Genomic DNA, 14,915 nt, shown 5'->3' on the forward strand with positions numbered 1-14,915 from the left:
ATGTACATTCATTTTGTAAAATGTTGACTTTTATTGGAAATTTCAAATGTAAGTTTCAAAACACATTGCTACACAAAACTGAACCTTAAAAGCATCAAAGCAAATTGATGTACTGGTTTTGTATGTGATGGGGGTCATCAACACAGCACAGCCTTGTTATCCTAATTACAATATTACAGCCAGACCTGTTTGACGGTCATAAGCACTATATGCCATTACAAATAACAAAGTCAAGAATGTGCCTCCTGCAAGAAGAAAGTTGTGTTTGGCAGGTTTAACCTCCAAATGTGAAATGTACTGTTGCACACCAACCAAATGCTGCCTATCAGTTGCCTACCACATAGATCGTAGAATGGACATAAAATGCCTCATTTATTTGGAGTGAGCAGCTTGTGCTGTGGCCATTACAGTTGGAACGGGCTGATATTACAACTGATTTAGTTGATGAAGTGTTCATGATGCCACGACATAAAACAAGTACGCTGTTCCCAAAGAAATTACACTTAACTCCTGCCTGACTACTCTTTGTAACTTCGGTGCTGTTAAGGTTGATCCTTTGGTTGGGGTTCAGTACCATCAGCAGGTGCCCCTTCTGCTACAAGGTTTTGGGTCACAAGTTCGTCGGTGCAGAGGCCTTGTGCTGCTTCAGCCGTTTGTGGAACAGCAAAATCCGCATCGATCCAGTCCATGTCCGTATCCTGAGTGGCTCCTAAAACGATGTCATCGCCACATTCTTTTTCATCCGTTACACTTTGATCCCTTTCATCTTGCAAGCTCGGAGATTCTGAACAGAAAGACAAATATGCGGGAGAATGACTTCACAAATACACGCAAAATTAAAAATTTACTGCTCTGATGAATTATTAACCTAATATCTGTAAAGTAAACTAAAATAAGTACACCAGCTAACCAGTGGGTTAACTGAGAATAATAATTAGCATCATAGAAAATACAAGTACAAAATACAAGCAGAGAATGTCACCATCATCTCAGTCCAACAAAAATGTTTTACACAACTCATCAGTCCCACAGCCTTCTGAGAGCACAATTTTAGCAGCATGGATTCACTGCAGACAAACTCCAGACCAATTTTTACAAGTCTGGTGGATTGCCAGACATTACCCTCTCTTTAGGAGGGTCCTTGGCTATAACGTTTGGCATATTGTCTGCTTATCTATTTTGTGGGTTAACTGGGTCTGGTTCTGGTACTTTTTTGAATAACATTGTATGTAAATGAGTTGCAGTCCCATTATACAGGAGAGCACTCTTTTCCAGATGTAGTGGCATGTGCCTATAATCCAGAATTTGAGATTTGTAGATCTGGCAGATCCTAACAAAATTTGCTATGAAGTAGTTTGTATATACTAGCACAGGAAACTACATAGCTGGTCTATGTGTATGGATTTGAGTATTTCCCCCAAATGGCATGAGTAATTTAAGAGAATAGCATCGTTTTTTTAAATCTATATAACTGGTGAAAAATGTTCTGGTTAATGGACTACGACGACAAGTCAACAAATGTTTGCAGAACCGAGCATTGGGATTTGTTCATCTTCCACAAGACACTCAAAGAACCGATTTACCTTTTTCCTGCGACTGTGAGGATGTGATCGGCACATCCGCACTCTGCAGCTTGGCGATGCGACGCTCCATGGCGAGGCGACGGTTCCGCTCGATCCTTTCACGCTGTTCATCGGTTAGCTGTGGCGCTGGAGTGCTGCTCATGGGCGCTGGAGTGTTGCTGCTCATGGGTGCAGTTCTTGGTGTGCCAACCGAGAAAATTGGCTGCCCACTGCCGTCCAAGCTGTTGTTGAGCCTTTCCCGTTCTGCGTCGTCTGCAGATCACAAAAAATTATTAGTTTATTTCAGGTCTCGCCTTCAGGTTACTTTAGTTGTATTAGGCTACACTCTGGTTTTTAAAAAGGTCACCTGCAAAGTGCTCAAATTCAAAATATCAAAGCAAATTCCATTGATGCCACCACACCTCTCCATTGCTTCCTTCATAGCTTCACGGTCAATGTTCAAATATTCCCCGAAAGCCATGATACACCAAGGCAGGGGTGCACAGCTTCAACTTCCTCGTGGGCCTCGAGGCCATATGTTGTGCACTACTGCACAACGGTAATCGCAGCTGGTAATTTTCACTGGCAGTGCATTTACTATGAATACCTTTGGCATCTTGGTTGAAGTTGCATAGTGAAGTTCTGACGAACCAATGAAAACTGTTGAAATGGATGTTTCATGGACAGTGGTCTATACTACAGAGTACCCAACCTTGGGTATCACAAACTCTGAGCGGATTAGCAACTACAATCCCAGTTGCCCACTAGTGGACGCAGCAACAAGATTAGTACACATTTGGGTAACCAACTGTTTTATACAATAGAGAATGGTGCAGAAACCATCGCGGGCAACGATTACAATATAACTGTCCGAGTGTATTATTGTCTTCACTGTAATTCACTGAATGCAAAGCAAATTGCAACTTTAGATATAACTGTAAATATTTCCAAACAGAAGACATTGGCTGGTTACCATTATCATGGTCAATTGTCCTGTAGTCTTCATCAAACACTGGAATATCTAGCCGGATCTTCTTGAGGCAGTTCTGCAAATGACAGGCCACAAAATAAGACCAAACTTCGTACAATAGATTTGAAATAAAAATTCATTTCAAGACGGCAAAATTATGTAAAAAAAATTAAACCTCTTTTACGCACCTGCACCTCTCGTTTCGACCCCAGGACCTCAATTTTGTCGATGATGTCATCAAACGGCATCTTGGGGAAGAGGCGATGAGCCCAGTGCTCCATGTTTTTCATGATCAATTTCAGGTCTTCCACCTGCAGCATAACCAGCATTATGAAGGCATGTTACGATGCATCAATTCATTAATTTAAATGACTTAAAAATAAATATTAAATCATAAGTAATAAAATAAGCTTACCTCATGCCCGTTACCTTTAAACTTTACATTTTCAAATGTTTTTCTCAAAGCAGGGAGACCCCTCTCTGATGACAGTCTAAGGAAAATGTATTATATTAATAACGTTTCTTTATCTCATACGTTTAAAGCATTGTTTTCCTAACTGAAAAATCAAAAATACAGCAGCATCTTGTACTCACCGCTGGGCATCTAGTTTGAGCCGAGGCCTTTTCACGATTTTCTTAACAGGTACTGGCTTGCCTTCGGCTTGAGAGTGGTTCTGAAGCTCCGCCTCATCTGAATGACAAGACAAACTTCAGGACATGCAACTGAACAGAAGAGTACCATCAAGTTATACATTGTTTGAAATGTCTAATCCGCATAACATTTTACAAGAACACTTTCAAGACTACTTTAGTTGAAGTTCAATCCATATAATTACATAAAATTTAGTTTCTGCAATCCTATTTTAGAATGACTTCCCATAATTGCACCTTGTAACCAGAAACATCTACTTGCAAATAAACCTTAACAAGTGTTCAAATGCTAGAACCTCAAGATACGGCCTCTACAGTAGCAGCAGTCACAAGTTGTGAATAAAAGCGAATGAATTACTCCGTAATTAGAGGTAACAGATACCATGAGAGTGTGAATGAAGGGTATATGAACTTCAGTTCATGATAAAGGGTACAATTCAAAAGTTGGTGGCGGGGCATTAAACTGAGTCGAATGACCATGTCGTTGCTGTTTTCAATTGGCCCTACCAAGACAGGGCAACCCAACCAAGTTTAGATTTCCCTTCACCAATATGTACAATGCACTCAAAATACTTAGTTGAATAATTAATGCTAGTGCTCATTGGCCTCTGCTGAGCCTCAGACCTCCAAAGTTTTCCCGCCGATCAGGGTCACCGTCTTCGGGAGGCGCACGGACCCGATCCTCGTCCGAATCGTCAAACAGTTCCATGACGATGCGAGGTGAGTGAGGAGTTCCTGCTTTGAAGACTCAGCTCTGTGGATTAAGACAGTCATGGGGCTGATAGCATGTATTTCAGTGCTCAAGCAAAGGGTTGGTTATACGTGGCAGCACTGAATATAGTTTATTTTGTTTAACCAGGTGAGAACGCTAGAGTAATCTCGGTAATGTGCAGGGCAGGGTCACGGTGGTGATGAAAATGGTTTAAACCCAGGGTGATGCATGCCTGTAAATCAAGCGCATTGGGGGCATGGGTTGTAGGATTATATATATTTGTGAGACCCCCAAATCCACTGGGCCACTTGGTGACCAACAAGCCATGAGAAAAAGTGGGTTTGTGACCGCATCTGCGAGGACTGGTGACTTGTATCCTCATCCTATGCATGATAGACTTTCTCCTGGTACTCTGATTTGATCCCACAGGCAAAATACTCCTTAAAACAACTCACTTTTCAAAACATATCTTAAGCTGTAACCTTTCAACCAATCAAAACTAACATAGATCATATAATTACTAGTTTTGCACCACCCAGTTTTGCATAAGAAACATTAGATTGTGAGCACAATTTATAATTTGTACAAAAAAATTCACCTAATTTCACACGAGATATGTTTTGTGCATTATTTCGATGCACCAAATATATTTCATACATTTTATACTTTAAGTGTTTATATGACTGTTAGGGCAGTAGTAGAAATTCCAGTTTTATGGCAGAGCCTATTCGCAACAACTAATGATGACTCCCCACAAATTAGTGCTTATTTGTATCGACTTCAGAGACATGATGCGCTGAGGTGGCCCTGACCAAAGGTGAATGGATGACCCCGAGATTAGGAGTGCAGTGGTCTATCAACCGAACCATGCATGCTGTTTTATCCATAAGTAAGCAAGATTTTATTGAACCACCCCATAGTGCTGTGTACGCAGTTCTTAGATTTTATCATAATGACTAATCGGACCCGTGGCTGCATACTTTTAAGCACCGTGTGATGACATGTAACTGTAAAAATACGTACTTCGAGTTTCAAATTAGACATATCGGCTACTGCAACCCAAGGCGCAAAACAGCAATCAAATACCACACGTATATTGTATAACCAATACAAGCGCTTGTAATCAGTGAATAAAGTGATCGAATTCTGTTCATAGTGGAGATATTTGTGGGAATAAATTACTGTACAGAATTCGAACTATGATGGGAGTCCCAAGTGATTTATTGTTTAAATGGGCATTGAGACAACTTGGGTTACCTAGTTTTATCTAGGTTTTTTCGACTAATTTCAAATGAAAACAAGATTATGCTGATATAATTGTCAGATAAACTTTTGCAGAAGTAACCGAGTTGATCGTCTCACCAATGGCTGTACAAAAGCCCATCACAAATGTAATCAGATTGTGCATTTAACCAAAATCCAGCTTTGAATCTTGTAAACATTGCTCTGATTGTCAAGCAAACCACATTACTCTCGACGGCAGGGCAAGTTGGAGAGTGCTGACCCCTACTGTGTATCATCAGAGTTCACTTGAAGCGCTCTCAGAAGTAGTTCTACGCTCTCCGCTTGCGCGGGCCAGTTCGCTACAAGAGGGGGGGGGGGTTGCATTGATCTGAGAGATTTCGGAATGGATTGTTCGTACTGTGACCTCGACGCTGATAGCACAATTTGGATAAAACTGGGGAAGGCCAAGCAAACAAAAAAGTGAGACCAGATGACAGCTTAAAAATCTAATTATTTATGAATTATAAAAGCAGTAAACTATAATTATTACTACTACACTTCCAAGAACACAAACACAGCCCGCATTCACATGCACTGCAGTTGGGGTCCCGAGTAAAAGCAACGCGCCAGCTCAAACTTCGGCGAGGGGATAAAATCTACCGAGCCCACAATCACGGTGGGGTGGATAAAGTAGTTACCTGCGTACGGTACTACGTTGGTAGGAAACCAACAGTGGTTGCCGCATGGAAAGAGTCGGGGCTGTTATATTAATACAACATTTGTACCACGCTGGTTTGGGCATGAAACCTACTTCAAACAGTTAACTTGAATGCAATTAAACATTAACGCGACTTGAGAATAAAATATGGATCTTTATTCAGACGCACGCTGCATCTATTTACCTCACAATACAGTCTGATTATTTTTACCGAATCAACGCCTTGGAGCTTAGGGTGGTTAAATACATTGATATTTTGAAATACATTTTAAATAAAATACGTAACATTGTTGAATAAGTAACAGAGCAACCGTGTTCTTACCTTACGCCTTCATTGGATCGTAAAAGTCACCACAGAAGGTAAAACCTCCAGTATGACACCATGGTCCTCAGCCAATCAGCGGGTTATGACGTCATCACCGAGTTGGAATCGCGCAATTCTATTGGACGGTGGTTTTGGCGGGAACCCGCAAGTGTTTTCCGATTTCATGGACGCGAATCGATTCCAGGAGGCGTCATAGATTCCAAAAGTCGATTTAGATTGCATTGTGTCGAGCTGAGGGAATCGATTTTTCTTAATAGATGTTGGAATCGCTAACCGATTATTAAGATGATGTCGATTCCACATCGCCACGTGTGGGCTGTAGGGGCGGACTTACATAAGAGTTATTGAACGTAAAGTCTGAGGGGAATGATGGCAATAAAACCACAAATATCCACAAACAAGAGCTCGGTTGCATGAAACAACTCGAGTCAAAATTGTCATTGTTCATAAAATAAAACCATTAAGGCAAATAAACATCCGTACAGTGTGTGAATGCATTCATCATTAATTCAACCGGATAAAGTTTCCTCAGTCCTTTCGTGTAAAGTGATCCAAGGAGAGCGGGTTGTTGATGGCCAACCCAGTAAACGTGCAAACATTGGGCCACTCTTGGCATCATCTTCACTGGGCAGTGGTAGAGCCTCACAATGGAATGCCAACCAAACGAGTGAACACGTCTCGAAAAACACAACACCAAGGAGATTGTGCTAAAAATCAGCTCGTATTCCATGGATTGTGACATTGCAGGACCACGAGAGACGCCCATGGCTTCGGGAGGCCTTCACCATCCAGCAGTGGATAGATCATGACGGCTAAAAGTGTTTTTTGTCACCACCCAACTGTCTGACAATAGCTCTGTCACCAACACCTACCTCCCAAAAGTAGAATTGTATACATTCTGCAGGCGAAATATCGCTGGGACAGCTTTGAAAGTGGCACTATGAGGCACACATTAAACAAATCAAGGCCGAATTGACTCAACCGATGGCTTATCGTAAAGTTAGCTGAGAATCTCCGTTCAGGTCCCTTTTCTAAAAGTGTCTAAAGACAGCGATGGCTTATTGGCTAAATAAAGGGCATTGCTGTATTAGATCGCAACAAAATGTGGTGTTTGTTCATTAGTTTACTTGAGGGAATCTGGTTCTGTGCTTGGTTATACAAACCTTCAATGAAAATTTTACTTTGCAAATATTTTACACACGGACGAATGGGAATAGATCATGCAACTGGCCCACTGGTGCTCGAGGTATTGCTGCCATCTCTTAGCTTAACTGCTTCCAAAGGTGGTTAGATATAAGTCCTTAAAATAAAGGCCAAAATTAGAGACGTTTCCCATTTCTTTTATAATTTCACGGATCCGGATACCAGTGTTAATATTTCCAGAAACAATTGCTTTTAAAATGCTTCCAACTTATTTTAGGCATTTAATAAATTCTGAATTTTTACTTTTAATTACTTTGGACATTATATTATTGGTTCTTTCGGTAAAGTCACGTAGAAGGGAAATAATAAAATAATATAAATATAAAACAATAAAAATTCTCACGAAAATAAGAACAATTTCTTGCTGTGGATTTCACACCTGATGATGATTGCTTGTGTTGCAGTCGAAACGTCGTGAGAATTATTATAGTTTTATATTTATATTATTTTATTATTTCCCTTTTACGTGACTTTACCGAAAGAACCAAGAATATGAATCCCTGCAGTCACGAAAGCTTTAAATCAAAATTTACTTTGAACATTGCCTCAGATAGTGAGGACAGGTGGGTGGGCATCGCCCTCTTGTGAGTCCACAATGCATTGCTGCCACCGTCACTTTTAGTGACAAAATAAAGCACATTCACAAACACGGTCGTGTACTGACGTTGAAAGAATAACCCTTGAGATTTAACGGTGATGAAAACTAAGTTTAATCGTGTAGTTGGAGGAATACTGTATCCTGCACACAATAATTTTACGTTTTTATAGGTAAAAGAAGACTAACGGCGCATCCCAAGGAAGTGATATTCTTTGTTTAAACAATTATTGTATTTTACCTTGATCTGCTTATGTCATTATTTTATATGATAATATACAAGGTGGTTCAGATGTCTTGTAACCCCCCAATTAATTGATCCCTAACATTTTTGTTCCTTTGCATATTCACTTCTGTTTCAAATAAACATTACTTTAAAACTGCTAAGTTTTAGAGAATTAAATGGGAGGGGGGGGGGTGTCACATCTGGGCCACATTTACAGGCCTTTGCCAATCTGGATATTAAGGCCTCGGTATTGGCCATGGGAGTTGCTTGAAAATACTTCACCACCCTGGTCAGTGCGGGCTGATGAAAGAGGAACCCAGGGACCGCGGTTCAAATGTCACTCACCCTTGATTTTAGCCGTAGCCGGGAATTCAACTCTGGTTAATGGGTTTACAACGCAGACTAGCCACTATTCCACCACTCCACCTGCATATTTCAAGATCTATTCCACTTAGTTTTATATGTTATCACTTTTTTATTTTATTTTGTGGACTCCCATGTAAATATTAGCTCAACCAAGAGATAAAAAAATGTATATCGTTTTTATTCCAATAGTGTGATTTAAATCATGCCAAAAAACAAAGCATGCATTCTCACAGAGCAGTAAGTGCACCCATATTTGTTAGAAAATGGTCCACAAAAGGGATGTTCACAGGACTCAAAAGGCATCTTTTAATATTTCACGTAATAGATGGGTGTACTTTCCTGCAAGAACTGCTGCGAAATTGTCACATGATAGTGAATTCCAAAGCTGAGATTTCTCCAAATCGAGTGCAAAACAAACATGCGAGTGTGTTTTTTGTATTGTGCAGTCATCAATTCGCTACACTTGAAACCCCGGTTTAATTGCATCCCAGTAGTCATGCAACGTTGGGCTTGTCCGGGTTCGAACCCAGTAAATCCACCCAACCGCCTCAGCCCACCCACGAAATGCGATTTGCATTCCTCACACCTGGAGCAGGCAACGGAGCCGATTTATTACAAAAGCGACGCTTATATAATGTTTACGGTAAAACCTTCCGAGGAGAATCGTAAAAATCTCTCCTTTCAGATTTACACTTACAGTCTAATGAGAGTCCTAATAAAGGGTATTTTAATGCCTGGTTGTAATTTAGCAAAGGCGCACAGCAGGAACCCTGGTATTTATGACACACAAGGAATTAAAGTAACAAGCCACAAGACCACACCATGGACAGATCTTGAGATGGATGGGTCAATAGGGTGACCTTGAGAGAACTGGAATATAATAATACCATAATCACTAATTATTTTACAATGTGTATTAACGTATGCAGTCACTAGTCATAGAAAAAGGGCACCACCAAAAGGTTACTTACACAGTACAAACACCGTTTGGATTTTAAAAACCGATCGAATCTCCAAACACTTTTTACGATATTATGAATTCAGTAATAATATGTTCATTAAAAGAGGCATGTAAAAAGAGTGTGGTTGTGTTTATGTTCGTGATTACAGTATATTGTAACAAGACAGTCGTTTGAAATTACTGCAGTTTTTTTATTCCAGCCTAATTTTATTTACACTTCTTTACCCAGGAAAGCTTCACGGAGTCGCAACTCTTTTTCAGAAGGGTCCTTTCAAGTTTACACAGTGGAGGGCGATGTTGCTGTGTATAATCCAGGTTGAGTAAGTTGCGGATAACCCTGTAAACATTGGGATGTTTGGCCAATACCAGTCAGGACATCGAACCCAGTAAACAAGTAATAGAAAATTGGAATAGGTCCATAATCTGAACTTGTTCAACTTACTCAAAACATACAGAAAATGGAAATGTAATCATAATTAAAAAATATATACCCAGAATTTCAATTTCGTTTGAATCTGGGTTTAATAATGACACCCCCCCCCCCCCAAATATGTTGGGTCCTAGGGCCTCAAAGAAAGTTTGATGTGGCTCTTTACATTCTTTGTGTAGCGACCACAATGCTGAGAGGGCCGAGGTGGTGCTTTGACCTAGCTGGCAGATCTTCAGGAAGGTATGAGTGAGCGAGCCAAATATACATTTGTTCCTCTGCAGCTCGCAGTGCATCAGTGGTGACAGAGAATGGCCACTGAAGAATTACGTCACAGCGTTTCTTCCACGGTCGCTCCAACAGGCCTCTCTCTGCACTACGGACACACCTCTTATTTTCTTGCAAATGTTGTTCGGCTTGTATGTATGTTGAGGTACGTAGCCAACCGTGCTAACCGGAGGTGGGGGGGGGGGGATGGACACAAATCAAACCACATATTTTAAGTCTCAGATCTGGAACTGATGCAAATTAATTGACAAATGTTTTCGTGCACTAGTTTTTGTATGTGCCGTCACTTGTGACCAGGGTGAGACCATCGACTTGTTTTTATCGTGGGTGTATGCCCGGATTGAAACCTAGGGTATCACATGTGTTGGCTCAGTGCTCTGACTTCTCCACCACGAGGCCCCCTCTGGATTAATTTATATCTTGACAATTAGCTTTTCGTTAACACGTGGCACAAAATAACCACCGACTACTTTTAGCAAATGTTTGACATGAATCTGCCAACATGTGCATGTGCTATTCATGTGCTTTGAATCGGAGCAAAGCAAAAGTTGATTATGGAACTGCCGTATAATTATATATTTCAAGTGTAATGAAGTTTACATTTCATACAATTAGCCTTTATACATGGCATACTATTCCACTCGCTTGATGCATTTCAGTTCACTAAATTTTGTTTGTGTGTGTTCAAGCTGAGTGAATTATACAATATGCTTGGATATGCTGATGGAATTTCTGCAGGCAGCAATATTTTTCATTTGGCTTTCATAGCCTCATTCACGCATCCTGACTTCTCATGGAATAGAAAGCTCTTCAAAGGCCGGTACAGAATTGGAACATGGGCAGTAAAATACAGTAGACCATTATAGAAAATCAGGCACAGCCAAAAAACACACTGATACTCCAGGGAAAATATATCCAATGGGTTACAAGAAAAATAAACATTCTTTCCCGTACAAAATTACCTTGTGGACATTTTCAAAAGGGCCACAATGTTAAGTCTCTAAACCCCCATCACAAACCAGGTAATTTAAAGAACGTGTCGTCTTGCAGCAAAACGCAGATTTAAAAAAATGTTGAAAATGTCGTGCATGCCAGATTGACAGTGTGGCCTCAAGTGGAGGTTCTGCTCACATGAGGCGGCGGGTTTCCGTTCCGGCCAGCCGGTCACCATGAGAACGAACACATGGCAATGTTTGCATCTTATAGTCTGCCTGCTCCGTTACCAAGACAACGTGGGGCCCTTTCCTGTTCGCACATACAAAGACGTGGAGGCACGGGGCCCTCACGAGGTGCTTTTGGCTCATGACTCACCCACCGGCCTCTCCTCTTTCTTTCAAATTGAATTCGTTGGCAATATATTTTCAAACGTTATAAAAGTATCCAAAGAAAGCTAAAGACGTGGAAAGAATTCTTCTGTTTGCAATAATTCGAGTAAAAATACAAACGGTCAAGCATTTGGTCTGCGGCATGTACTTTTAAAACATCCAGATATTACTTACACTGTGCAGAACACTCTTTGGTTCTTTCGGTAAAGTCACGTAGATAGAAAAATAGCTAATAGATCACGACGTTTCGATAGCAACACAAGCCATCTGTAATGTTTCACCTGAAGACGATGGCTTGTGTTGCTATCGAAACATCGTGATCAATTAGCATTTTTTCTATCTACGTGACTTCACCGAAATATCCAAAGAGTATTAATTCCTGCAGTCACGAAAGCTTCAAATCAAGACTGTGCAGAATAGTACAACATATGTGCATTCGTTACAAAGACTGCAACATGGTTAACAAACACAAATTACACTGGTCAACACACTTTTTCTGGCATAAGGTATTCCAATGGTTAAAGTAATTTTGGGGTGCTGATTCCAAATCTGGCATCAGTTTTTCTCTTTCACATCAGGTTTTTGAGATATAAAATATTACATTTTCAATAAAAACTACATAAAATTATATTATAAACACACTATCCTAAAAATACAGCACCATATTTTAACACTAAAGCAGTCACTGACTCGCAACAACTTGCAATCATAAGTGACAGAGTTAATTTCGGGTAAAATCAATGAAAATGGGGTATGCCTATAGCATAAAAATGAGATGTGATAGAGCAAATCTGAGATCAGATTTGAAATCAGCACACTGAAATTAGTCTAAACAGCTGCAAAAGTCTAGGCCAGAAAAATGTTTTTTTGTTGTTGTTGACCAGTGTTATATGTCCAACCATTCGTGGCAAATTTACGTGTTATTCTTGTCTTGTTCTTTCTTTAGGATCTTCACGCGGTTGGCCACTTCATTTGGTTTCCAGGGCAGTTGCTCCAAATTGTTTTTGTGTCCACAAATGGCTGTGCCGATGCCGTATCGTAAAGTTCGTCTCTTCCTCACTGAACGTTCGTGCCCAGGAAAGCATGATACTTGTCCAGGACAGAGTTAAAAAGGGAGAGGGTGTAACAAAAACGTGACCTAGCATCAAAATAGCTATTACGCACAAGATGTTCCTCCCAGGCATGGGAAGGAGGCCTCCAAATGAAGCCAAGATGTCAGTTTGTAACTTTGCTGAGTGTAGCTAATTTAAGTGTATTATGGAACCAGGTGACATCCATTGAGGGACGTTATTTGTCTAGCTGCCGAGATGTGATTAGTTTGTTGTACCGTTTGGTGTTTTGTAAAGTTAAAAGTTATTGTATTCTTGCAAAGTGTGTCTTGTGTCACAGTGTATCCTGTGGAAAGTTTAGAGCAAAGAGAACACTTTTTTTTAACACAGTCACGCGATAAATCAGTCCGTCATCTTAGTAGGAATCTAACCCTTGACTTGGTGGCTAGCTTGCCGACTGCAAAGGCGACACAGTCACCAAGGAAACGAAGCTTGCAAAGCGACGAATGCCCTCGCGTGTACGATTACACACGATACACGTTAAGAAAAGGTTCGTGAGGACAGAGACAGATGAGGGGGTGGGTGGACAAAGCATTCGAGCAGGTTTAGAATTTTGACACGATAATGCCAGGAGGCTTTTTCTGTCATTCTTGAATGGCTTTGAGTGGCCACTGGAGGACAACCTTGCCATTACCACAATTGCAGCAGGGGGAATGCAGCAACGCCGTGGAGCACTGTATGGAATGTATTAACGTGCCGCCGGAGGAAACTTTTTTCTGGCTCGTGGGTCAGGTTTGTTTGCTCAGGGAATCACATTCAGGTGGCATTTCTGACTTGAAATAGATTTGTAAAATTGCCACAATGGCTCGATATTGTGACAATTTTGGAGGTCTGTGAGAAAGAGCTTTATAGCTCATCGAATTCCCCCAGATTCTGAGACATTAACCCGAAGAGACGGCTCAACTCTCACTGTCAACAATAGCTTATGAAATATACATACCTCAAGTGAAATGAGTTACAATGTGAAATAATTCAAATTTTAACGGAATCATACATTTGCAGCCAATTTGGTTGCGGGTTATTTTAGCTCATTCCAGCTTAAAATACAATTCTCGGGGATGATGTACAGAATGTCATTTTGACAGCCGCGGGAGGCAAAAACGAAAGTGAGTGTATGAGTGCAGTTGCATTTTTTAGAATGTCATTTTCTGTTTTTAACAGTTGTAAGATAAAATCGTCCATAACTGGTGTTCCAGAATACCCCATAGCCGAGCTGCCCCTGCTGGGATCGGCGGAGTGTGGTTGCCTGCGTGCATTTACGCGCATTGTGTGTACACGCGTGTCTGTGTGTGTTCATGCGCATGTCCGTGGGAGTGTGGATGGGTGCGTGTGTGTGGGCGGGCGGGCTGCCACCCACTCCCCACAAAGGCTTCCACCCACAAGAATGTCGTACGCGCAAGAGGTTGAGGATCTTGCCTGCTGTTTCGCCAAGTGGCATGTAAAGAGCCTCACAAGTGGCTAATGTGCAATTTTACTCCACCGTAATTTGTGAATCGTTAATTAGTGGTATTACTTTTTATCTTATGAAAACAATCAAGTGATAAGTTATTTGCATAAAGAAACGAAGAAGGCAAATTGTGGTTGTGTAAAAAAATTGATTCATTCTGAGGATCATTTTCATTGGCTGTTAATGTATAATAAAAAAGTCATTCATTCTCATCGACAGTACGGTGCTCTTATTAGTTAGTATTTTAACTCACCATAACCTCAACTACGGTGGCATTCGAGGCAACTGTACTTCATCGCAGATGGGACTCAGATCGACAACCCTTTTTAGAGTTAATGATCCTATATTCCGGAGCAAGATGAGCGTTTACGTCTGTGGTTCCCAGAAGACTGGAGGAGGCTGGAGAGGGGGGGGGGTCCATCTATAAATCTGGATTCGATTTACCCCAGACGTGATTAAACAAAAGAATTATTCAAGCAACTGGTAGCACGTGGCAGACAGGGCTGGCGTCGTGTTGCTGTAGGCACCCGTCAAGTTGCGCTGATGTCAAACACCACTTCCAAGAAGTTTCCGCTGGAATGTTCCACAGAGTATTTTTGGCCGTGCATTAACTTTTTCGATTCTTCCTATTTTCAGCATACAACTAAAAAGAACATAGTAGCAGCAGCAGCAGCAGACGCAATTCACCACTAAGTGTTGGATTCTTCATCGCGGCGCCTGTGCCAGGCTAGGTGCACATTGAGACCACGTGAAGTGGTGAAGGTTCGCCGGCAGGAAGGCATGGAACAGGGCCACGCGTTTTGAGT

The 14,915-nt window shown here is 41.1% G+C and overlaps 1 protein-coding gene across 1 annotated transcript; it reads right to left on the reverse strand.

Annotated features, from left to right (window-relative positions):
• Positions 1-105: 105 nt before the first annotated feature.
• Positions 106-6,203, reverse strand: TIPIN (TIMELESS interacting protein). The gene is made up of 8 exons (XM_061558580.1): positions 6,160-6,203; positions 3,808-3,937; positions 3,127-3,223; positions 2,948-3,023; positions 2,721-2,843; positions 2,536-2,608; positions 1,584-1,835; positions 106-784 (listed from the first exon to the last, which is right to left on the reverse strand). Exons 2-8 carry the CDS (start codon positions 3,890-3,892, stop codon positions 543-545), a joined length of 948 nt encoding a protein of 315 aa, XP_061414564.1. The 5' UTR covers positions 3,893-3,937; positions 6,160-6,203; the 3' UTR covers positions 106-542.
• Positions 6,204-14,915: the final 8,712 nt, after the last annotated feature.

Source organism: Lethenteron reissneri, chromosome 24, assembly GCF_015708825.2.
Source record: "Lethenteron reissneri isolate LAM-NWPU_2019-01 chromosome 24, ASM1570882v1, whole genome shotgun sequence".
Lineage (NCBI taxonomy): Eukaryota > Metazoa > Chordata > Hyperoartia > Petromyzontiformes > Petromyzontidae > Lethenteron > Lethenteron reissneri.